Source organism: Pleurodeles waltl, chromosome 1_1 (genome assembly GCF_031143425.1).
Source record: "Pleurodeles waltl isolate 20211129_DDA chromosome 1_1, aPleWal1.hap1.20221129, whole genome shotgun sequence".
Lineage (NCBI taxonomy): Eukaryota > Metazoa > Chordata > Amphibia > Caudata > Salamandridae > Pleurodeles > Pleurodeles waltl.
Genome location: NC_090436.1, coordinates 851508794 through 851534573, shown reverse-complemented (window position 1 = coordinate 851534573; position 25780 = coordinate 851508794). Strand labels below are relative to the sequence as shown.

At 44.1% G+C, this 25780-nt stretch overlaps 1 protein-coding gene across 1 annotated transcript in view; it reads left to right on the top strand.

Moving 5' to 3' along the window:
- Nucleotides 1–25780, top strand: part of TRPM6 (transient receptor potential cation channel subfamily M member 6) — a 1083502-nt gene that overhangs the window by 552763 nt on the left and 504959 nt on the right. The window contains exon 13 of the mRNA XM_069229129.1: nucleotides 6156–6209. Coding sequence (XP_069085230.1) covers nucleotides 6156–6209 — 54 coding nt within the window. The remainder of the gene's footprint in view (nucleotides 1–6155; nucleotides 6210–25780) is intronic.

Sequence of the window (25780 nt, the reverse complement as noted above, 5' to 3'; positions counted from 1 at the left end):
CAGGCACATACTGCTTATTCTGCCTGATGGAAAATCTCAGTGGTTTTCTTTGTAAAACTGGGAAAAGGCACACAGAAAAAGAACACAATGTCAGAATTCGGAATCAGGGACCTGCAGAAATGCCCGCGATCAATTAGCAACTTAACTGGTGAACAAAGTGATAAGTTCACAGCACACAGCAATTGGAATGAGAAACAGCGATAAAGGGTAAGAGAGGAATCCAGGACTGGGGCTCACTGCCTAAGACTTCTTCTGTTTTAAGGGACAGCTCAACTATGCCTTGATGGTATGAATCTCAGGTAGATTTGACCAGCCGTAGGACACAGGACAGAAGGTCAATATAGACACCAGCTGAATGTAACTTACAGGTAACAATTGAACAATGCTTACCAGTTCCAGCAGCGGATGATGCTATGATGAGCATGAGTTTACTAGGAATCCGGTGAAGGGCCCAGGAACCTCCTGGACACAAGTAGGGAAACTCTACAAGAAACAGGATTAACACAACACCAAGAGTGCAAAACTAAGGAGGACCCAAATCAAGGAACTGAGGAACCAAAAGTGAGAAAATATCAAACAGTGAGGGACAACAGAATAGGTGCGAACTATAGCAAGGACCAGAAACCTGCCTGTTACAATGATTTCAGCTGAATGTAATTTTCTCAGTGGAATAAAATGTCCTATCTTATTAAAACAGTCTATGACTACACATACCTTTACATACCTTTGATGGAGGTCAGTCAGCAATAAATTCCATGTAAATCATGTTCCAGTGCTTATGCTAAGTTAGAAGGAGTTGTAGTAGTCTTGTAGTGGAACTGTAGAAAGCTGTAACTATAGCACATATTGCAAACCTGAGATATAGCTTCAAATAAGACCATCAAAAGTCTTGAGCAATGATTTCTGTCATCATCTTTGACCCAGGTGCTCTTTACAGGTGAGTCATTATCTCTTTTTTTACATTTGCGATGCATCATTTTAAAAGGAAGTTACAGGGCTCCATCTCAATACAGTAGACCCTTGTTATTGGATCTTCGTACGGATCCCTTCTTAACCGATTGAGGTGCAAGAATGTCCTTTAGAATTTGTCTGAAGAAATAATAAGTCTGTAGTAGGCAAGGCAGAAAGTGCTAGAACAGTGGTTCCCAACCTGTGGTCCGAGGACCCCTGGGGGTTTGCGATGTCTCTTCTGGGGGTCTGTGACTGCTTGGAAAATTAAATAATAATAACATTCATGAAGTATGTATAAATAAAGTGGCTAAATGTACAATTGAAAATGTTAAAACATACTGTAAATGTCAAGGAATTTGAAATTGGAGGCTAAAAATGAAATTAATATCCTCAGATTGATTCGTGGGAGCAGTGCAGGTGCATCATATAGGACATGGTATGGATGATGTGTGGCTTCAACTAAACTTAGAAAAGCTCCAACCTTCCTATTATATTTGTTTTATTTATTTATGTGCGTTTGCAAGTTAAATAAGATGTGCTATCATTTATGTATGTGCTTAATGGAAAGATTGTTTTTGTATTTTTGGTGTACTGTATTACAGTTCAAATTATTGACAGTGTTTAGGCCAGGGTCCCCAGCCTCCAGTAATGATTCAGTGGGGGTCCCTGAGCTCCAATAATATAAAAAGTGGGAGTCCATAGAAGTCAAAAGGTTGATAACCACTGTACTAGACCAGGGTTCTGCAAAGTCGGCCCTGGAAAGCTGGGTCCATGCCAGATTTTTAGCATATCCACATTTAGAAACAAGATGTTTCAGAAATCTACATTTATCTAAATGTGGATATGCTAAAAATCGGGTATGGACCCGGCTCTCCAGGACCGACTTTGCAGAACCCTGTACTAGACCATAGTTTTTTTTTACTTTTAGTCACAGATTCAGAGTATTTTGACAAGATATTGTGTCTGCTTTTCCATGTCACTTACCAAGCTGATATGTGATGACATAGTCAAATTAAGAAAAGAACAGAGTCTGTCGGGCACTGCGATAATTAGCACATTTCATAGTGGTGACATATAACAGGTTCCTATAATCAGTCCATACGGTAATTCTAATCTGAGCTTCTTCCGGGTGGTGTCTTCAATAAGAGTCCTCTTTGAATACTATGAGCTTTCAGTTGTATATAGTATAATTATTTTCCATTTCTGCTAAGGTTTGCGATTCGAAAGCTGCTGGGTGAAACTCATCAGTTTTGGTATACCTTTGTGATAGTATGGCTTGAGTGGCAAAGAAGGAGGCATCTCTCTCTACTATAAATGGCAGTAAATCATTGGGATTTTTCAAAACTGGAGCAGAGGTCTCATGAGTAAATGAAAGGTTTGTTCCTGTTCTTTGAGCCACTTGAACCTTTACCCCCTTCCAGGCTTTAGCAAACTTCTTTGATGTTTCTTGATGAAGGGCATTCCAGTGCTGCTTCTACCTTACTAGACTCCATTCCTGTTTACTGTTCAGGGATCTCAAACCTGATAAAAGAAATTGTAGAAACGTCAAAGAAACATCAAAGAAACACTTCCTGGCTTTGGCATACAGGGAATGCTTCTTAAATCTTAACAACACTTCTCAAATTTGACATCAATGTTTTAAAGAAGATGAGTAGTTCAAAATGTAATTGAGGTATACATACCATGTACCATGTGCACAACCAAAATGTCTCTGAATATGTCATTGATGAAGTGCTGGAAGGCTGCGGTGGCATTATTGACACCACATTTTTGAAATGCCCATACTTGTTACTAAGCACTGTCTTTCATTCTTTGTCTTCACATAACCATTTTTAGACGTATGCCCCTATAAGATTGAACTTAAAACACACTTTGGGAGATCTGACTTGATCCACAAGTATGATGTAAGGGGTAGAAGATATCCGTTTCTTACATTAATCCCATTCAGTTCTCAATAATATATGCATTGCTGATAGTCTCCATTAGTATTTGTTACAAAGAATACTGGCACCCCTGCTGGAGAGGTAGTGTTAAATTATACCTTTATCTGATTTTTCCTGAAGATTTGTTTTAAAAATGTCATCTTCTTTCACCATCAATGGATAAATCTTCCCATGTAGAATGGGAGCTTCAGGCAGCAGATCATTTCAGCAGTTTTCTTCTGAAGAACTGCAATGATGAAGGAATGACCTTGTCGTCCTTTGGCACTTGTGGAGTATTCTTTCACAAGTCTCTCTCCTGAAGCCAAAGCTTTAGTCCAGGAAGAACAAATAGGAAATAATGCTAGGGAGGATGAGAGGCCTAAGTTTAAAGAAGGTATCACAAACATTCACATACAACTTCACTAGCCTCACCAACTCTTTACCAACAGGTAAATCCACAGTTCCTCTATAGCTGTGCAGCCAAACAGTGGCTGTTGAATTCATCAGAAAGTTCCTCCTGGGTGTGTTGAGATCTTCCTCACCCTGCGGATTCTGCCATTGTAACATTAATAATAAAGTTCACCGGGATTCAAGGATGTTGTTCAAAGTTGCTTTATTCTCAAAGGAAGATCTCATCCATCCATCTCACAGCTTCCCCATAGCAACTGTCACTGTTTTACCACCCTCAAGAGACCCTTTGTATGACAAGTCTGATGACAAACACCGCGTTCTAACATTTCACAGCTGCTCATTTACCACAGCAGTGTTACTGTGAAAGGTAAATAGGCAAAAAATATCTGTAACGCTCAATACCACCCCTTAAATTAAACACATTTCCACTTGTGACAATGAACAAATGAGACCTTAGGAGCTAACCTTCAATCCCTAAACCAACTACCTTAATTTCTATACCCTCAACCTTATACTCTTAACCTTTTACTTCTTGACCCTTAACCCCTATAGGTTAAACCCATAACTCTTAACCCTGTACCCATCCCATACCTTTATAACCAAAGCCCTAATGCTTCACCCATCCCATACACTTAACCCCTAACCATTAATCTTTTACTCCATCCCTTAAACCACAAACTTTTGAACCTTAAACCAGTGCCCCAGACTCTAAACTATATATTGCAAACCCTTAATCCAGTACTAAACTCGTACTCTTATGCTCTTTACAACTAATCTCATTCTCTTGATCCCATACCCACAAACCCTATATCCCATACCTTTAATCCCATACACTTAACCCCCTATGCCCCAAACCTGATACCTCTAATCCTTAACCTCCTGTCTCTTAAAGCATAGATCCCAAACCTTAAACCTTAATGCTTTGCCCTTAACCTATTGCACAAACCTTTAACCCTATACAGGAAACACTTAATCCTATACTTCAGGCCCTATACTCCCTAATTCTAACTCCATACCCTTGCTCCCCGAAATCCTACACCTTAAACTCTTAAACATACTTTTCAACCTATACCCACATGCCCTAACCCCATACATGTAACCCCTGTACTCTTAAACATATACCCAAAACCATTAACTCCTAGCACATAAACCCTTGATCCTAAATCATTCAATGCTTAACCCCTTTAGCCCAGACTTTTAATCATGTGCCTCAGTTCCTTAACCATTAACACTATACCCTTAACATTGATCACCATACCCTTAAACGCTATTCCCTATAGCTTTAACCTTACACTGTCCTTACTTCATTATCATTTGGAAACAAGCACTTTAAGAAGTATTCCTTTACCAAAATATTTATTTTTAGAGCTGAGTATATGTTTAACGCTTTGAAACAGTATCATTTTTGTGTCCTTTACAAATGGTTCTTGTTCTTCCATCAGCACTTCTGTGCCAAATTTATCAAATCTGATATCAACATGTTGCTTTAATGTAGGTCTCTCTGTCCATGTTAAGGCTCATAAGATGTCTGTGGCTGACGAGTCTCTTCTTTCTAAAAACATTCCTAGTTCTTCTCATTTCTGAAAATGTTTATTGTTTTTGGTTATGGTGATGAGCATAGTAGTTAGTTATACTAGGCCATACTGGATAGCCCAGCATGGGTCTCACAGCAAGAAACGCTTTTCCTTTTAGATGCGTTCCCTAAGAGAAATTGGCTGTTATGTAGTTTTTAGGGCGAGAAGGAACTCAACTGTCAAAGGAACAATATTGGTAAGGTCTGAGATAGCATGTTATTGGTCAAAGGGACAGTAAGAAAGAAATGCTGTCTCCCACCGGTACTCTGAAAAGTGACTCACTCTATACTTTAGTGTCATTGCAGTGTGTCAGCAGGCAACTCCTTTGGTCTCTCCTTTGCCTGTTGTGTGCACACACTTAACGTAATCAAGCTAATTGCAGCGGTTACACTGCAGGAGAGCCAAATGCTGAATGAATGTCCTGTAGCATACCTGTCATAAACCCATATGTAAACAATGCATCAGTAATAAAAAAATAACAGGAGAAATAATGTTGCTGTACCAACTGCCAAGTAATATGTTTTGCACCTGGAAGTAGTTTGTGTTTTAAGGGCCTTGTTTAAAAATACTATTTTCAATAGGTCTTCTAGCCCACTAGTTATATGCAGGGTCACTGGAATTGTGCCACTGGAATTGTGTGGCAGAAAGGACCAAAATATGCATCAAAGTTGACCAATTAATGAGGCAGAAAAAGTCCAGTTATGCATTTACATTGACAATACCTCCAACTCAAGTAAATGCGAGACCTTTAACATTGCAAATGTCTGCCTGTTACTTTTCTTTTTGATGAGCACCTGGTTATGATTCTTAGCCATGGTCAACTCGTGTGCTTTTTGGTGACATAAAAAACAAGCATATTTGTACCTGCCCTGAAACTATCTAAACGAAAGGCCAAAGTACATTTTGTTGTATAAATGGCTATAGGGTGAAAGTACTAGTTTGGTCTTAAATCTTTTGCACTCCCTGACCCTCTAAACCCCTGTTGGTAATTATTGAAGAAATATTTGCCCCAAAATCAAGACAGCAGTTATTCTTCGGGTAATGGTCTAACCTAACAAAATACAGGAAAACCATCCTATAAAATAATCTGAAATTAACTAAAAATATAATTGACGTAGTTTACAAAATCAATGTTATCTAATGTGAAGGACACTCTTAAATACTTTTAATAATGGTTGATAGGCATATGGGTGGGCTATCTATCTAGAATAATATTTCTTAAATAAAAAGTAAAACATGTTTGAATTAGAAGCAATATTGAGCAACTAAACTAATCTCTCTATCAATTTTTTTCTAGAAACAAGGGCCAACTAATCCTCTCTTAAACCACCTTGTTCGTGATGTCAAACAGGTATGTTCAATTGATGGGTTAATGAAAGTGAAAGTTAGCCATTGATAGAATATGTTTTTACATTTGTACACAGACCCCGATTTGAGGTGTTTGTGATAAGATTTAATATCAGACCACTTCTTTAAACTCTAATGCATAGGTTCTGCAGTTTAATTAGTTGCATGTATTATTTGCGTGAATATAGCTGCTATTCTCATTCAGTTATATATATCTTATTCTTAGCAATACTTATTAGTAATATAACATGAGTTTGATACTATAGTTGTCGTAAAAAGGTTTGAATAGTAAGATGTTGTTTTTAGGTGGATGTACAAAGGATACAGAGATAGTTTCATGGTTAGTGCAGTGACCTTGCAGATATAGGTGCTTTCTTTGCATCAGTTACTCAAGCTGCCACGCATGATAGTATGGTACTTATGTAACTCAAGGGAAACTAACATCACTGTGCTGCTTAAATTGTTCCCTTAGGTCCCAGGTTTTGAAAAATGTGCAAGCCTATAATAAATTAACCTGCTTCTATAATTTGACAGGTTTATACATTTTTGCTGAGTCACAAAATCTTGAAAGATGTGGCATGGAGACCTACAATAGTCCTATTGGTTCAGGAATACACCTAGTGATCGTGTAACGCTTTTAATATTTAAGTACCAGTTCCATCTAGACCTCTAATTCCATTTTGTGTTGAGCTTAGCTTCATACACCGTCAGGTATTTTTCTGCGCACAGCTTGTGCAACATGTTTTTGCTCTCTTTCTCAGCAAGGCAGGGACATAACATAGAGGTGTGAGGGAAAGATAAGGATGTACCATAGAATGTTTATGGTACGGCATGGAACAGTTCGATCTTGGGATATGGCCAACATGGACTTGTACAGCCAGTGTTTGAACAACATCTTACAGTATGTGGGGGAGCTTCTATAATTCTCCTCTCCAGCTCGTTTAAGGTATTTAAAAGGGAGGCTTTACGACTGGGTTTAGATCAAACTTATTCCGAGAAGGAGGCTCCTTTGCCCGGTTCATTCCCATTGAGGGTGGTTCTCTCTTTCGGAAGTCGTCTGGGTCACCGACTTGAAGTTGGCAAAGAGATGATGTCCATGTCAAGCCCCATGTGATGCATTTCTAATTCTAATTTTTAGCTTTGCATTGTGCATGAATATATAATTACTATATGTAGATATATTATCCATGATTGAAGTAGTGTATTTTCATTGTTTGTTTCTATGATCATTATGTGAAGAACTAAAACAATAATTATGTTTAAATGCAAAACAATGCCATTCTCAAAACAACTTAAAAAAATAGAGTAACGTTGGTCCAGTTTGGGCATTTTCAATGTGACCGAAGACTTCGTCCACACTAAAATTTGAGAGCTGGAGTTATGTGCGGATAGTGTACTGTGGTTATCCTAGTGTCCTCCCATATCTATCACCAAAATCCAATTTAAGGCATTATCTGTACCTCCAACAGACTCAGTGATAGATATCTGGCAGGTCAAAATTGTGCTTTCAGAAACCAGACAGTGGATATACCCAAACTTCTTTGATATTCTATTTCCTTTCTTTGAAGTGCACCACAAATGTTCTATGAAAAACCGCAGCAGACCTGCCAAGCAGGTCTTTACATTCCAATAGGACCTGATGCCGTGATGTATGTATGTATGTATGTATCGAGTATTTATAAAGCGCATTCCGGCCCGAGGGCATCGAAGCGCTAACTAGGGTGAGGCTGTATCCGCTAAGGAGGAGACTCCGGATCTTATCGCGTGAAGAGCCAGGTCTTAACCAGTCTCCTAAAAGTAAGATAATTGTGTTCTTTCCTCAATTCCAGTGGAAGTGAGTTCCAGGCCTTAGCAGCTGCAATAGTAAATGCTCTGTCGCCCCACTTCGCCTTTTTAGTGCGGGGAATTTGAATTTGATAGGTGGTTGCAGAGCGCAGCAACCTTTTAGGTCTATACCATTGAAGTTTAGTGGTCAAGGCCTTGGGACCAATCCCATGGGCGGCTTTGTGGGTGATACAGAGGGCTTTGAAAGAGATCCGTTGGATTACCAGAAGCCAGTGCAGGTTTTTGAGGCACTTCTTAGCAGAGGCCGAGCGTGGCAGCTTCAATAGTAGCCTAGCAGCCGTGTTCTGCATCAGCTGCAGTTTATTTAGCGATCCTTTATCCAGGTTGAGCAAAAGCGCATTCCAGTAGTCCAATCTGGAAATGACCAAAGCCAGAGTAGCAGTGGTTCTCCAAGGTTGTGGGATAAAGGCTAAGATTTTCTTTAATTTCTTTAGAGTCCACATGCAAGTTTTAATTATCTGATTTACCTGGGGTTTAAAGGACAGTTGATCGTCGAACAGTAATCCTAAGTTCCTAGAGGTAGACCCTGGCACAGGGAGAGTGCCACACTCTTTGGGCCACCAAATGGAGGACCAATGTTCCCTCTTGATCCCAAAGCACAGGATCTCAGTTTTTTCGCAATTCAGTTTTAGCCAATTGGCCTTCATCCAGCTGTTCACCGCTATCATACAGGCGTTAAAGCGGGTCGCCACTTCCTCCATGTCTTTGTTAATCGGAATGATAAGTTGGGTATCATCTGCGTAGGAAGTCGGGATGAAACCGAAAGAGTGAATTAGTTCTGCCAGCGGGGCCACGTACACATTAAATAGCGTCGGGCTAAGAGAAGAGCCCTGAGGGACCCCGCATGGCAGAAGATAGGCAGGGGATCTAAAGTCACCACTGCTGACTGTGGCCCATCTATTAGATAGAAAGGATTCAATAAGCTTAAGAGCTTGGTCTCTAATGCTTATCTGATGTAAGCGTTCTAGCAAGATATGTGGGGGCAATGGTGTCAAATGCTGCAGACAGGTCCAATAGAATCAGAAAGACCCCCTGACCCTCATCAACCAGTCTGCATATAGTATCGGATGAGGAGATGAGAGCTGATTCCGTACTGTGGGATTTCCGGAAGCCGTGTTGCGAGCTGTCTAAGCCCCCTGAGTCTAACAGGAAGTCGACCAGTTCTTTGTTAATGTATTTTTCCAAACTTTTGGCCAGGCAGGGGAGCAAAGCTATAGGGCGTAGATTAGTCAGATCATCAGGTTTACCAGTTTCCTTCTTTTTTAAGGGGATAATGATGGTTTCTTTCCAGGCCGTTGGATATATGCTAGTCGTAAGGACCTCCTGGAAAATAGGGACCAGCGTGGATGCCACCAATTCCAGGACCAGTTGAAGGATGGCGGGGGGACAAGGGTCTAATGGTGAGCCTGATTTGCATTCAAGGAGCAACTTGCGAATCACCTCTTTAGATGGCGTTTTAAACCTAGAAAGTAGACATGTCTTATCAGGAGCACCAGTGGATGCCATCACAGGGAGCTTCGGCATAGCTGTCCAGGGAGAAGAATTCCCCTGAGCCTTGTCCGGGGTGAAGATAGAGTAGATGTTAAGAATTTACTTTCAAAGAATTTGGCTATTTTGTTGCAAAAATCTTGGGAATTCTCCACTTTGGGCATGCCCAAGGGAGTAGTAAGAACATTAATAATTGTAAATAGCTCTCTGGAGGAGTTAGCTGCCTCTCTGATTCTAAGTGTGAAATAATCCGATTTAGCTACAAAACAAGCCTCTTTATAAGTATTTAAGGCTAATTTTAAATCGGCTTTCTCATTGGCCCTAGGATTCAGCAAGAGGCTCACTGTAATGGTGGCCAATGTAGCTGGAGGGACAGTAGAAGGGTGCAGGCCTGAGTATTAGCTACATCTTCTAACACAGGGTAAGCCTTTGAAGTTAATGAAGTTCTTGGGACTAACCCACAGGCCTTCCTATGAAGGGCGCTCCAACACCTCCTCCACCCAAGGTGTTTTGTTGCTGTCCTGGGAGCAAGTTCACACCTCATTCACACCCATTAGAATGGTAATTACTGGATTGCAGAATGGAGAGAACAAAATGTAGATTTAGCTTCTAGGGAATTCAGGCAGGACAAATGGGACTTTCTAAATGTCATCTTTCCAAACTATTTATCACAAATCTGACTTCACTAGTTTCACATTTCAAAAAAATTGATTTGTACCTGTTTCTTAGTTGGAGATAAGATTGATTAAACTTAATATTATGTCCAAAGCTTTCCTTTGGAAAAGCCAACCCTGCCACAGTGGATAGTAGTACAGAATAGCTTTGACGGAAGTAAGAGTGTGTTTAACATTAGACTTTTAAATGTCCTAATCTTAAATACCATGCACCCTGCCCTATGAACAATTAGGTTTACTTAGGGGTGATTTATAACTATTTAACAGGAAGGCTTAGACCTGTCAAAAGGGTTGTTTTTGACAGGTTGAATTTGAAGTTTAAAACTGCACAGCCAGGCTTCAATTATAGGTCTGGAGACATGTTTACAGTGTTTCTGCAATGGCTGGCACAATGAGTCCTGCAATCCACTGATAACATGTAATTTACCAGTCCTGGGTACATTGTGTACCCTATACTAGGCAAGTTAAGTAAACCAATAAGGTCCATACCAATTTCATCATGTTGAAAGGAGGAGAGCAAACATTTTACCACTGGTTAGTGGGGATAAAGTGCTCAGAGTACTACAGCCAACCGAAATAGAGTTGAATGAAAAGGCAAAAACATTTGGGTTAACCCTGCAGAAAAGGCAAATTTCCAGCGGCCTCCATGTATATATTTCAGAAGATTATCTATCTGTCATAGAGTTTACTGGAGAAAAAATGGCAGTGGGTGCAAAACAACACAAGAGAAGTGTTGTGCCTCCTTCCCCCACATCCCCATAAAAAATGGAAGTAGAGCATTTTCTTTTTCATCTTGGAGGAAGGGACTGATGTTTGTCTGATGTAGCCCAGTTGTGTGTGTTTGCAGGATGGAATACAGTCTACAATATACTGACAAATCTACTAAACATATAGGTTGTTTGTATTTGTAATTTGTACCCACCAATGCTAATGTTAACTCTCTGATCATTTTTTTGTGATACAAATGTGCACAAAAACAGTTGCAAATCAGCTCCTAAGAGGTTAAATGTATGCATTCCTGGTACAGACATCTTTAATGGACACACTGAAAATAAAGCACAATAAAAAAGCAAAAGCATTAACTACCAGAACCCCCAAAGATGGATGACACCACTGTTGTTTGATGATAGCCTGTGTTGTTGTAGCATTTCATTTTAGATAGTACACCAACAGGCTTCAAGATTAAATTGTTAGACTAGATTGACAGACAGTATGTATCTGGGTTTGAAGGGTTTGAACGTAGGAGTTCATATGGGCTACCTACTGGTGGTGGTGGGCTGCGTCTCTCTCAGAAAGAAGGCACAGTGCTGTTCAAGGCAGTTTATGAGGACGAGTGAAGTTGCAGTGACCAAGGCTCAAAGGGGATTAGACATTGTGGTTGTGAAGCCCCCTAGAGTGCTGGAAACTCAATCCAGAAGACAGAGTAGGTTGGTGCAAAAGAGACAGACCAACACTGCTAGGTACTGGTTGGCAATGCATTTTTAGATTTTAAGGTGGGTATGGGTTTTTGGGTTGTATATATGTATATATATATATATATATATATATATATATATATATATATATATATATATATTTTCTAGAAGATGAAGGATCACAAGAAAACAACAGCCAGCCAGGGCAAAATTCTGGATCCCAAAGGATACAATGAGTGATCCTTCATCTTCTAATGTACTGTTTTTGTGTTTTTGGGATTACAAACCTGTATCCTCCTTGGGTCTGACGCTAAAGCCGGAAGCAACCACCATGTCAAGAACAAATCTACATCCTAGATATGCACTGTTCATCCAGGAGAAAATCAGTAAGTGCCAATTTACAATAGCACATTTACAAACCTATAAAAGCTTAACATATATCTTATGGGAATGGAGATTAAATCTAAGCCACCTTTTAAACTAAGTAACTGTGAATGGTCTGCTTCATGGAATATTTTACTGCATAACTCATCAATGGCCCTACTATCAGAATATGTTAAAGTAATCATTCAAAAAATGCAGATGCTTAGAACCACGCTACAAGAAGAACTGGAAAATTTAAAGTACACAGAAAGTGACTCTGAAGTGGCACACACACTACAGAGGATGGCAGAGGTAATAAAGATGACAGCAAGGAATGCTTTTAAAATTAAATCTGCAAAACTAAAAAGAGACATGTTACAATTTCACATACCTCCTCTCCCAACCAACCACTTCATAAATCATTCTGTTTTTGGAGATTCACTTTTCAGTGTATGTCCTGTGGGTAAACACCAGCTACAACCCTTTCAGATATTGACTTAACTGGAAGGCTGCAATCACCGGGTAAATTAAACCTCTTGAGCAAAGGCCTCTATTTCTGTCCTGTACCTAAGGACCATAATACAGCCAATATGATGAGAGACCTAAAAACCTTCGAGAGAAGATGCAGACTTGCAGAATACTTTCTCATTTGGGATCAGTTGATTGACCCGAGAGAGGTCATATGGGAACAGTGTTTGTTCTGATCTGGGAGATGAACTAGTAAGAAACCAATGACACTTGCCCACTGGGGCCAAATGGTTCTGAAGGATTGCTGAAATGGGAATTATCGGTTGTTCTGAATATTATTGGTCATATCACTTCTGTCCTAGAGTTGATTGGTAACAGGGCAAATAGTGTATGTGATATATGTAGGAGGTCAAATGGTACCCGCCCACTAGGGCTTGAATGCTCTCTCTTTATCACTAGTATGGGTAATAGGAAACAACTATCAGTTGCTCACAAATTCACTTGGTACAAGAAGATGGTGTAATATTACATGCATGTTCAACAAATAAGGAGATGAGTGGTGCTGACTTGGGCGCTATTATTTCTCTTTCATTGCTCGAATGGGGATTTGAATTTTGTTACTAACAAAATATTATTCAGTGGTTATTTCTTTTTACAAATGATATGACCGATCTATGCATGTAGGGAGATTAAAAATTGACTTCTGAGATGTAATATAATATCGGGCAGGAATGTACGTTTCATTTTAAAATGCAAATGTTAATGTTACAAAATAGCCAAAATTGTTTTTTACTTACACAAGGCAACGCTTAGTGTGTTTTCTTGATTTGATTGAATGTTTCCATCATGTGATGGGTGTATTCATATGGAGTTCTGACCAACACAACCTGACCCGTGATTAAGGAGCATGTGGCTCCGAAATGCTCTGAGTATTATTTTTTGCTGCACTAATTGCAGTAATTAAACATGCTTAATTAAAGTAAGCTGCGCTGTTTCTCTTCTTTGCTTTCATATGGGACATGAGGAGATGTTTTGGATTGTTGGATGTGTATATATATATATATATATATATATATATAGTGCTGGTGCCTTTGCCCATGCGCAGCGTGGTGTTGGGCACAGGGCCTGCAACCCCCAGCAAGCACTATTCTCCCCCATAGTGCATTGCCATCAGCCGGCCTGGGGTCTGACCCTGTGCCCAGCACCTCACTGGTGCCCAAACCCCTGCAGAGCACAGTCTTTGGCTGTACGTGGCATGAGCTTGGGGGTAGGCCCTGGATGCTGCACTCCCTTTAGCCCACCACAACATTAAAAAAAACTTGATGATGCCCCTGCCCCATCTGCCACCAGGTTCCAAAACAAAATCAGTAAAACGCCCTTGCAGTGCATTATGGGGCCCTCCAAGCTGTAGCACTGAATAATAAATTAGCTGCTCCTGCTGCTCATTTATTTTTCTTTTAATTTATATTTTCTTTATTTTTTGGTGTCCGGGTACCCACCCAGGACATTCATATCTTTAAGTTTTGTTGGAGGGTATGGGGGAGCCCCAAGAACCACCCAACCCCTCCGGCTCCCTTGAATTAGCCCTATTGACCATGCAGGATCCAGTAACTTTTTTAAATCATTTTTTTTAGAACTTTGGTGCCCACCTGAAGGACACCCCCATCATGTTTTATGTTGGAGGCTGCAGGGGGAGCACCAAGATCACCACAGCCCTGCTGGCTCCTTGCAAGTAACTGTTGGGGTGGAAAATGTCCTCTACATGGTAATGGACGTACACCTTTGCCCTGAGTCCCCAACTGTATTAATGTCTGGATCCCTAATTGATAGCCCTGTCAGCCTTCGGGTGGTCTTCCTAAAACTTTGTGCCTGCTTGCCTCCATTTTGTCTGGGTGTTTGCTCTGTTGACCCTAGGACTCTGTTCACTTTACCACTGCTAACCAGTGCTAAGGTGCATGTGCTCACTCTCCTAAACATGGTTTGAATGGCATATACCTGATTCGCGTATTTATTTTACTTGTAAGTCCCTTGTAGAGTGGTATACCATTTACCCAGAGCCTGTAAATTAAATGCTACCCGTGGGCTTGCAGCACTTATTGTGCCACCCACTTAAGTGACACCGTAATAGTTGTCCCAGGCCTGCCATTGCAGCCTGAAGACAGTGTCACATTTCTATGATGTAGGAAAGTCCTCCTTTTTGCCCTGGTCACCCTCAAACTTTTTGGACTGGTACTGGTGGTTACTGACTCTTGGCTGTGCCATGGGTACTGCTTAACAGTCCCAGGGCCAGTGCTCTGTGTAAAGTGGATATGAAAATTAGGCTAATTATAATTGGCAAAATTAACCTACCTACAAGTCCCTAGTATATGGTAGGGCATGGATGCTTAGGGACCCCAGCATAGGTAGTGCCCCCATAGGTGCACTGCTGAGGTGCCCAGTGTCATTTTAAAGCAGGCCTGCCTTGCTGGCTGCTTTTACATTAAAGTTACATGCAAATTCGACTTTGGAATTAAAAGTACTTGCAAATTCTTAAACTACCTTATTTTTACATATAAGTCACCCCTAAGGTGTGCCCTATGTGCCCCAATGGCGGGATGCCTTGTACCTATAAGCAGGGACCTTATGAAAATAGTTTTATAATCCCTGGTGAGCTAAAACAGCCAAATTCGTTTTTCCCTCATTGTAGTGAATGGCCTCCATAGGCTAGAATGGGGAAACTTCCAGTTGTTGGATTTAATATAACTTGTTCAGGTAAAGAGTTTTAAACTTTACCTGAAAAGTTGCCAACTTCAGCCCTGCAGTGTTTTTGCTGCTTTGCTCTGATTGGCCAGCCTCTGGCAGCCTGGCCAGGCTGCTTTGATGGGGTGTGGAGTAGCCTAGCTCAACACAAAGAGATGTGTTTAGGGGAGGAGATCTACCCTCAGCAGATGGGGAAGCAGGAAGGTGGAGGGCTGCCAAACTGGTGGCAGCGACAGAGAAGCTGAGGTGTCCATGGGTGGGGGTTTTTGCCCCAGATTGCCCAAGGGGGTGGTTCCTGCCTATGTAGAGGGTGAGGACATAGATAAGTGGTTGGGGGCCTTTGAGAGGGCCCTCCAGATGAGGGTCCTGCATGTCTACAGATTGAAATCCCACCAGGACAGGGCAGACATGACCATGCTGATGAAGGGAAGGAGGAGAAGAGTGAACCTCTGCCAGACCTACTGTCCTCAAATGAACAAGATGGGTCAGTGGAGGGAGTGGTACGCTCTCCCAAGTTGACAGACCAGCAACAAAAAGACTGCAGGAAAGTTTTGGAACAGTTTGCTGGTCTGTTCTCCCTGACCCCCTGAACTCACCAATTGGTGTGTCTATGACGTTGACACTGGTGACAGCTTACCTGTCAAAAACAAGCTGTACAGGCTGTCTGACCAGGTCAAGGCCAAAATCAAAGCTCAAGTGGCTAAGATGTTGGAGCTCAAGGTAATTGAGCCCTCTGGCAGTCCTTGGTCCAGTCCAGTGGCACTGGTACCCAAACCTAATCCCCAAGATGGGAAGAAGGAATTGAGATTCTGTGTGGACTACAGAGGTCTAAATGCAGTCACTAGGACTGATGCTCACCTCATACCTAGAACTGATGAGCTCATTGATAGGTTGGGGGCTGCCAAATTCCTGAGCACATTTCATCTGACCTCAAGATACTGGCAGATTCCCTTACGTCCAGGAGCTAAGGAGAGGTCAGCATTTTCCACACCAGAGGGCCACTTTCAGGTCAAGGTGATGCCCTTTGGCCTGAAACATGCTCCTGCCACCTTCCAAATGTTGGTGAATAGAGTCCTGTCTGGGTTGGAATCTTTCAGTGCAGCTTATCTGGATGATATAGCTGTATTTAGTTCCACCTGGGAGGACCACCTGGTCCACCTGACAGAAGTGCTTCAGGCCCTGCTCCAAGCAGGCCTGACTATCAAGGCAAGCAAGTGCCAGATAGGGCAGAGCTCAGTTGTGTACCTGGGCCATCTTTTTGGTGGAGACCATGTACAACCACTCCAGCCCAAGATCCAGACTGTCCTGGATTGGGAGGCTCCTAAAACCCAGACTCAGGTTAGGGCCTTTCTTGGCCTGACTGGGTACTAAAGGGGGTTTGTTCAGAATTATGGGACCATAGGGGCCCCTCTGACTGAGCTTACCTACAAGAAACAGCCAAGGAAGGTAATTTGGACCCCAGAGTGTCAAAAAGCTTTGGACACCCTAAAACAGGCTATGTGTTCAGCACCAGTGTTACTGGCCCCTGACTATAGCAAGAAGTTTATAGTGCAAACAGATGCTTCAGAGGAAGGGATTGGGGCAGTGTTAGCGTTAATGAAGAGGGCCAAGATCAACCATTTGCCTTCATCAGCAGGCGACTACTCCCCAGAGAGAAAAGATGGAGTGCCATTGAGAGGGAGGCCTTTGCTGTGGTCTGGTCCCTGAAGAAGTTGAGGCCATACCTGTTGGCACTCACTTATGTGTACAAACTGACAACATACCTCTCAGATGGTTGATGCAAATGCGGGGGGGAGCACCCAAAACTGTTAAGGTGGTCCATTTCCCTACAGGGGATGGACTTCACAGTGGAGCACAGACCCGGGACTGCCTATGCCAATGCAGGTGGCCTTTCCAGGTTTTTCCACTTAGCTGATGAGGACTACCAGGGTGTAGGATAGTCCCCATCACTTTCATCTGGGGGGGGGGGGCAGTGTAGAAAAAGTCCTCCTTTTTGACCTGGCCATCCCCAAATATTTTGGACAGGTACTGGTGGTTACTGACTCTAGGCTGTGCCATGGGTACTGCTTACCAGTCCCAGGGCCAGTGCTCTGTGTAAAGTGGATATGCAAATTAGGCTAATTATAATTGGCAAAATTAACCTACCTACAAGTCCCTAGTATATGGTAGGGCATGGAGGCTTAGGGACCCCAGCATAGGTAGTGCCCCCATAGGTGCACTGCTGAGGTGCCCAGTGTCAATTTAAAGCAGGCCTGCCTTGCTGGCTGCTTTTACATTAAAGTTACATGCAAATTCGACTTTGGAATTAAAAGTAGTTCCAAATTCTTAAACTACCTTATTTTTACATATAAGTCACCTCTAATGTTTGCCCTATGTGCCCCTAGTGCTGGATACCCTGTACCTATAAGCAGGGACCTTATAAAAATAGTTTTATAAGCCCTGGTGAGGTAAAACAGCAACATTTGTTTTTCCCTCATTGTAGTGAATGGCCTCCATAGGCTAGAATGGGGAGACTTTATTTTAATTTTTAAAATCCTCTTAAGTAACAGATGACACATGTTTGGTATCAATTTAATTGTTATAAATCCCACAACTTCCAGTTGTTGAATTTCATATAAGTTGTTCAGGTAAAGAGTTTTAAACTTTACCTGAAAAGTTGCCAACTTCAGCCCTGCAGTGTTTTCCCTGCTTTGCTCTGATTGGCCAGCCTCTGGCAGCCTGGCCTGGCTGCCTTGATGAGGTGTGAAGTGGCCTCGCTCAACACAAAGAGATGTGTCTAGGAGAGGAGATCTACCCTCAGCAGATGGGGAAGCAGGAAGGGGGAGGGCTGCCAAACTGGCCTTCAAAGGCAGGGAAGGACAGTTGGAGCAACCCAGCAACACCCTCACATCCTGCAAAGCCAGACAAGTAGGTGCCCCCTTGATTAGATTAGGAGAGGGCATGAGAGGGGTGTGTTTAGGATTTTTAGCCACACCAGTGGGTGGGCTCAGCCAGATGTACCCTCCAAAAATCACTTTCAGCCATGATGGATTTTTGAGGAATGTTGCTCCCTGGGATTGATTTTTGCCACACTTACCAGGAAGTGGTCATCACAGGGGGAAGGACCCTACACCTGATTAGAGAACCAGGACCCCCCTGTTTTTCACCCAGGAGCAGGGATAAAACTGGCAGACCTGCACCCACACCTCAGATCCCTATCAGATTCCAACAAGGAAGAACTACAGAAAGATAAGGACTGCCCGCTGGCCTGCACCTGGACACTGCACTCTGGAGGACCACACCAGCTGCACACTTGGGCTTCACCACAAGAAGAACTTTGCCTGGCTTCAACTGGTTCAAGGAGGGACTCCCTGTTTGCTACAGGTGAAAAATTGCTAACCAGAGTCCCCTGCACCAGCTCCTGAAGAAACCAACCAGCTGACCACTGTCCAGTGGCCAAAAAGGAGTTTGCGCCAGGTGCATTCTGGGAGTTGTAGTCCGCACCCCCTAAGGAGCATCTCAGAGCTTCTGGAACCTGGGGGTGAACTGTGGACCTCAGAGGAACCTTAAAAGAACATATGGAAAAAGATCCAGAAGTTTGGAGAACTTTTGGAAAAAAGCTCCATAGAGGGACTGACCCGCCGTGGCAACTCTAGCCGGCTTGCCTCAACCACGACCAGGTCTGACTTGCAGGTTCGTCCCGGTGAAGAAAATTTCCAAAAAAGTGACTACGTCGGAACATAGGAAGTTGACCGGGACCTCCCAGGCAGTGTATCCGAAGAGGGCTCCAAGGACGTCTGATCAATATTGAGGTTTGCCCGGGTCGAAGGATTTTCACCTCGAAAAAACGAATAAGTCCGAAGTAAAAAATCTCCACTGAGTGCTCCCGCGACGCGTATCCGAGGAAGAGTTCCAGGAGGTCGGATCGGACTGGCAGGTTCGTCCCGCTGAGGAAAATCTCCAGAAAAACGACAAAGTCCTAAGGTAAACTTTTGACCAAGCCCTCCCGCGGGCTGTAGCCGATCAGGGCTCCATCGCGGTTGGCCTTAGGCTTTGACTTTGCCCCAGTCGAGGTGCGACCAGATGACCAGATTGGCACTTTTTGTTTCTATGCGCTAGAAAGCATTAATTCTTTAAAAATTCATATCTCCGGTTCCCCTTTTCCGATTTTATTAGTTTTGTTGTCATTTTAAAGCTAAAAATATTTCCTATTGTTATACATTGATTTCAGATTTTTAAACTGTTTGCTGTGTTTTATTTAATTACTGTTTTGTGATATTTGAATGCTTTACGCTTTGTCTCTTAAGTTAAGCCTTGTCGCTTGTTACCAAGCTACCAAGGGTTCAGCTAGGTTTAATTTACTGAGACCTAACTGGACCTAAGTGGAGGTTAGTGGCCTACTGCTAAGTGTAGGGACTTACCTGCCCTAACCATCAACACATTTTCCAACACATGTCGACTTGGCATTTAAACCCACTTGCCGAGCCTTAAACTCCCCTCTTATTACATATAGGTCACCCCTAAGGTGGGCCCTAAGTAGCCCATAGGGCAGGGTGCTGTGTAATTAAAAGATAGGATATGCACTTTTTTTTACGTGTCCTATTACTGAAAAACTACCAAATTCGTTTTCTCACTACTGAGAGGCCTACCCCTCCCGTAGGGTAATATTGAGGAGTCCTTTTTAAAATTAATAAGTTGTAATTCATAAACCAAAGGTTGTAGGTATATCATGTTTGGTACCTATGAACATGTACTGATAAAACCTCTTTAATGCTACAGTCAAATTTATTATCACAAGTTTGAAAATGGCACTTTAAAAAAGTTGGCAATTTCCTGCCCTTAGCCCTCTGTGCCTGTAAAAAATGCCTTAGGTCACATGACTGGGGGTAACTGACAGTTGGGACTTTGTGAATTCACCCCAGACAGTCACACAATACGGGGATTAGCAGAGCCTAATTGGGCGATTAACTGACTTGATGTGGAGGTGGAGCTGAGCACAGCCCCACTTGCAGGTGAATCAACTGAGCTCTGCTGCTACACAATAGGCTTAACGACCCTGCATTGTCAGTGCAGCCAGCTAGAACTTCTCCCAACTTCTAGGGGCAGGGGCACGAGGTTTTAAAATTAGGACTCTCAGGCCTGCTCCTCAGTTCACTATTGAACCTGTGGAAGGGTTCTCAGAGGACTGCCTGCTGTTGTGACCTGCTGTGCACTCTGCCAGACTGCTGCTATGCCCGGAAGGGCTGCTTTGCTGCCTAGAGCCTGCTTGGGACTTTCAAAGACCGGCCCTGCTGCAGAGCCCTGCATCACCACCTTCACCCAGGACTTCAGGAGTGACTCCAAGGGCTAGTTCAGCTGGTCTCCTGTTTTGAGCCATAACTGGCTCCCTTCATCTTAAACCTGGACCCAGCCTGAGTGAGTCTTCCACCCCCAAGAGGTCTCCTTCCACTCCTGGACCCTTGGGCATGGTGCTAAAGGTGCCTAGGTGGCCAGTTTCTAAAACTGAGGACATGCTACTTTGAACATCAAACTTTTAAAAATCATAACTCTGGTTCTAGTAATTGGATTTTGTCGGTCTTGGTGTCAAATAATTTCTTGAAATTTTCTCTATTTTTCTGAATTGGTTTGGGGTTTTTATTGTGTTGTGTTTTCACTGTGTTGCTGTTTGTGTACTGCATAAATACTTAACCCATTGCCTCTAAGTTTAGCCTGACTGCTTTTTCTGCCTAGCTACCCAGGGTCAAGCACAGCTTACGTTAGTGACTTTTTGTGGCTCACACTGCAAGGGAGTGTCACTGTTGCTTGACCAGGGTTCACAACACAGTCAACCATCAACCCCATTTCTCACACTAATGCTGATTTTCGTTGTTGTATGCAAACACAGATCATGTGTGTGCGCCATAACATAGGCCTGTCTCATGGACTATAGTCTTTTTGGAGCAAGGAGCAATGGGGCACCCAAAGTGCTACCCCCATAGTGGTGAATGGTTACAGCCATTTTTTAACCTGTGTCACTGGAGTGAGTCCCACAGGCTCACTCACTTTTAAAGTTCTACTGCTGTGTGCTTAACTCACCCTTGGCCACTCACCCTTGCCTGGTAGGGATGCAATACATGGATATTGCAGTACTGAGCAGTGCATGCATGTGTGAGCAGGTGCTTAGATGTACATGTGATCATGAGTGGTACAGTACCTGAAGGAAATATTGCTTTGCAGTGCGTGCAAGATAAATGCATGTTCTGGGTGTATCACCTATTTGTTATACAACACTTAAAGGCTTCAGTGCTGGGAAGTCCAGACATTTGAAGTGCAAGTGCTGGATATATGTGTGCCTCGAACGGTACAGTACATGGAGGATACAGTACTATGCAGTGTGTCTACGCTGTATACATGCTCTGGGTGTTTGTGTGCCTGTGAATGGTACAATACATAGAGGGCCCTGGATTCCATTTTGGGAGACCCAGGCCTGCATGATGAAACATAGGGTGGAGGCAGAGAGATCTCCACAGACAGATTTGTGTCTTGTTGCATTCCTTTAAGTTGGTTGGGACACACAGTGGAGAGGGGAGGGCCAGGTCTCCACTGAACACTTCAAAGCATGCTCTTTGATTCAGTGAGAAGTCAGAAGGAAGAGGTCTGGGCACATCTCAGGAAGGAGATGGGGCTGATTAGAGAATCATAAAGAGTAGGGCTGAGGGCCCTGGGCTTAACTTTTGATGCACATATCACTGTGGCTGACATCCACTTGTGAACTCCAGTCACTCCAATGGTCTGTTGTGGGACTATCAGCTTTGGAGACACGCCTGCTGTGACAGGCTGCTTTTCAAGAGGAAGAGGGAGCAGAGGAGTGAGCTCTTCAAAAGAAGCAGAACCGCAACATAAAACTTCAAACACTCAGACCCTGAATCACATTTTGTGCCTGGAAATGGAATATAACAGGAGGTTGAGACCCCATAAATTGTCATCTTCCAGGTGCCAGACACGCCGGTTTGAGGTGGGGAAACACTTCAAGACATCTGCCAAAAAGCAGGGCTGGGAGCCAAGGCCTGCTGGGGCATCAACTAGGAAATCCAAGACATGTGCCCTGGAGTCTTAAGCACCAGCACCTGCCTGCTTGCCAAGATCAGTATGCCCTGTGTGCAAGAAGAGAGCATTGGAGGAAGTGAATTCCAGTGGGGAGTCATATCTAGTGTATTCCCTGTGTAAGGAAATGGCTGCTGTGCCCATTGGGTCATTGCCGATGTGAAAGACAGAGTAGGTGGTCTCCGTATGCCAGGAAGTTATTCATGTGCTGTGCTGTGCCAGTTGGACAGGAGCCCATGTATGGTAGTGAGGCAACAACCCCATATGCCAGCAGGGACTGCAGGAGAAGGACTGTGGTGAGGAAAAGCGCCGTACCCCTGTGCGATAGTGAAGCAAAAACCCTGTATGCTAGGAGGAGCCACTGTGGAGAGTATTACAATGCAGATCAGGCCAAAACCTTTAGTACTCAGCAAGTAGAAAAGCTTTCCTGGGAAGGTAAGATGCTTCTCAGCAATCTCTTAGAACATGAAACTCAAACCACGTTAGTTTATCATGTTCCATATGGACAGTGGATAACAGACTGTTCAAAAGAAGAAAACCTCATATTAAAAGTCGCTACAGGTAGAGCATTCATTCCTGATATCAAAGTGTGCACTTTCAGTGCTGCTTAAGTCTAACACTCGATTGCCAGGGAAAAAAACAGTGAGAAAACAAGCATTAACTATGTGGTCCTGCAATTGTAAAACAACTATTTTCTTCAAGAGTTTTGCTAAGACTGGCAAGGTGGAGATGGGTCTATAATTGTCAGGTCTAGACTATGTTTTAGCATGGGGTTGCCTAGCCCCTTTTTATGTCTCATCTATGGCAGGAGACCTGTGCCACAGTTCTCTGGCCCTATACATTGTTTTTACTTTCTATTCCTGTGTTTGTCCCACTCAAGGAGAATTTCAGTCTCAATGTGTTTTGATTGAGATAGTTGCATTCTTCCACTGCTGAGATCAGGACATTGTATTGCAGACTAGGGTGGTCATTTTGACATTGGCCGTGACTGTTAAAGTGACGGTAATACCGCCAACAGGCCGACGGCAATTACTGTCAAATTAAGACCATGGCGGTGATAACTCCCATAGACAGCCAATGTGCCACACCAACTGCAAAGGGCGTTAACACCATGCAGCACAGCGGTAGCCACCAACAGCTAGGCAGAAGACAAGGTACTCCCACCATATCATGACACTGCAATCCGCCACGATTTTCAGGGCAGTACCAATGCCATCAAAAGCCTGGAGGAAACACTGCACAGAAGACGAAAGACTCACCATCAGAGACACAGAGAAGAACAACGCCACCATGGAACCGGAACTCCAAGTCTTCCCGATGCTCTTCTACGCCATGGTCCACCTGGAACACCATTGCCGACGAAGACGACGAAGGTGAGTACAGCTGCCTAGCACACAAGGGAGGGAGGGAGAAAAGGAGAGTGACACACATATACACAACACAAACCATTGATTCTCACACCATACACACAACCAGTTGCAGAGGAAAAACAATGGCACACAACACACGCCATAATAATGCAAGGACAACATTAAGACAGTACTTAGAATGTATTGAATGGGAACAGCCACCAAATGAACCAGTTGGATAACAAAGAGATATGTACAATTGTCCACAAAGGACCAATGCCCAGTCCAGAGTACAAAGGGCCCATGTGGGTACAGGGCACAGTCCAAGGCCCAACTTGTTTCCTGACAACATCCGCACAGAACTGTGCAGGGGCATCATTTTGGAAGTGGGCAGGCACCTCTTGGGGAGGTGGGTAGGGGCACCTCAGCTGAAGTCGGGAACTTGACCACTGGTTCTGGAGGGGGCTTCATGCCCATTATCCTTTGCTAAGGAGTGCAAGGTCACAGTCTCTTAGGTGGGGAACTTGCCCACTGGTTCTGGAGGGGGATCCATGCCCATGATCCTTTGCTGGGGAGTGCAAGGTCACAGTCACTCAGGTGGGGAACTTGCCCACTGGTTCTGGAGGGGACTCCTTGTACACCAGTCCTAGGAGGGTGGCCTACATGCCCTCTGCTAGAGGTGTGGGCTGCATTGTCTCAGCTGGAGGTGAGGGCTCAGTGACCATTGGTGGTGGTGGTGCTGATACCATGCCAGCCTCTGCTGGAGGTGATGGCTGCAGTGTTTCAGCTGGGGAAGGTGCCTCCTGGGCAGCCTCTGCAAGAGGTGAGGGCTGCTGTGTCTCAGCTGGGGAAGGTACCTCCTGGGCAGCCTCTGCTGGAGACGAGGGCTGCTGTGTCCTAGCAGTGGATGAGGGCCCATGCCCACTAGTGGTGGTGTTGTTGGTACCCTGCCAGCCTCTGCAGGAGGTGAGGGCTGCTGTGTCTCAGCAACGGAAGGGCCCTTCTGGGCAGCCTCTGTTGGAGGCGAGGGCTGCTGTGTCTCAGCAGGAGGTGGGGGCTTCTTCCGTTTCATGGCAGGCGGTGAGGGCTTCTTCCCTTTCATAGCAGGTGGTAAGGGCTTCTTCCCCTTCCTGGCTGGTGTAGTGGGATCCTTTCCCTTTCTGGCTGGTGGAGTGGGATCCTTCCCCTTCCTGGCTGGTGGAGTGGGATCCTTCATTGTCTTTCCTCCAAGACTAGGAGGTGCCTCCACTGTCCCCGTGGACTGTTTGGCTGAGGTGCTGGGCTGGGTCGGTGGGACCCTGCTCTCACGGGCAGGACAGGGGAAGGTAGGAGGAGAGAAGAGGTCAAGTTGGGCAAGGAAAAGCTTCTTAGGGATGGTGGGGCAGGATGAGGGAGGAGGAATGGGAGTGGAGGTTGAGGGAGTGGTTGATGGAGGAGTATGTCTGCTACACTTGGGTGCAGGTGCATGGGCAGTGTTCTGATGTGAGGTGGATGGCTTTTGGGTGTCTGAGTACCTGCGTTTGTGTCCTTTAGGAGTGGGGGACAGACAGGGTGGGAGAGGAAACAGGAGACACGTGGATGGATTTTGTGGAGGTGTCTGCAAGTGAGGTGTGTGTGCTGCTTGGTGTGGTGATGCTGGTGTTGGTTATTGAAGCAGTGCATGCAGGTATGAGTGTGGGCGTGACTGTGAGGGAGGTGGAGGAGGAGGAGGGGAGACAGTGGAGGCAGTAGATGTGGTTGTGTGTGCAACTATCTGGTGGTTGCGTGAGTGCTTGTGGACTGAAGTGTGGTGCCTGTGTTTGACTGTGCCACTCTTGTGTGAAGTCCTGTGTGCATGCTCCTCTGTATGTGTGCATGGGATGGGTTGGGGTTGAGGAGACTGGGACTGGGAAGTGGCATTTGGAGGGGGGACGATAGGAACAGGGACAATGGCTGCAGAGAGGATGCCAGAGCCTGAATCAATCTCTGTTGGGCCGCCAATCCACCGTGGATACCCTCCAGGAATGCATTGCTGCATCTGGGATGCCAGCCCCTGGATGGCATTCACAATGGTTGACTGCCCTACAGAGATGGATCTCAGGAGGTCAATAGCTTCCTCACTCAGGGCAGCAGGGCTCACTGAGGCAGGGTCTGAGGTGCCTGGGGCGAATGAGATGCTCACCCTCCTGGGCG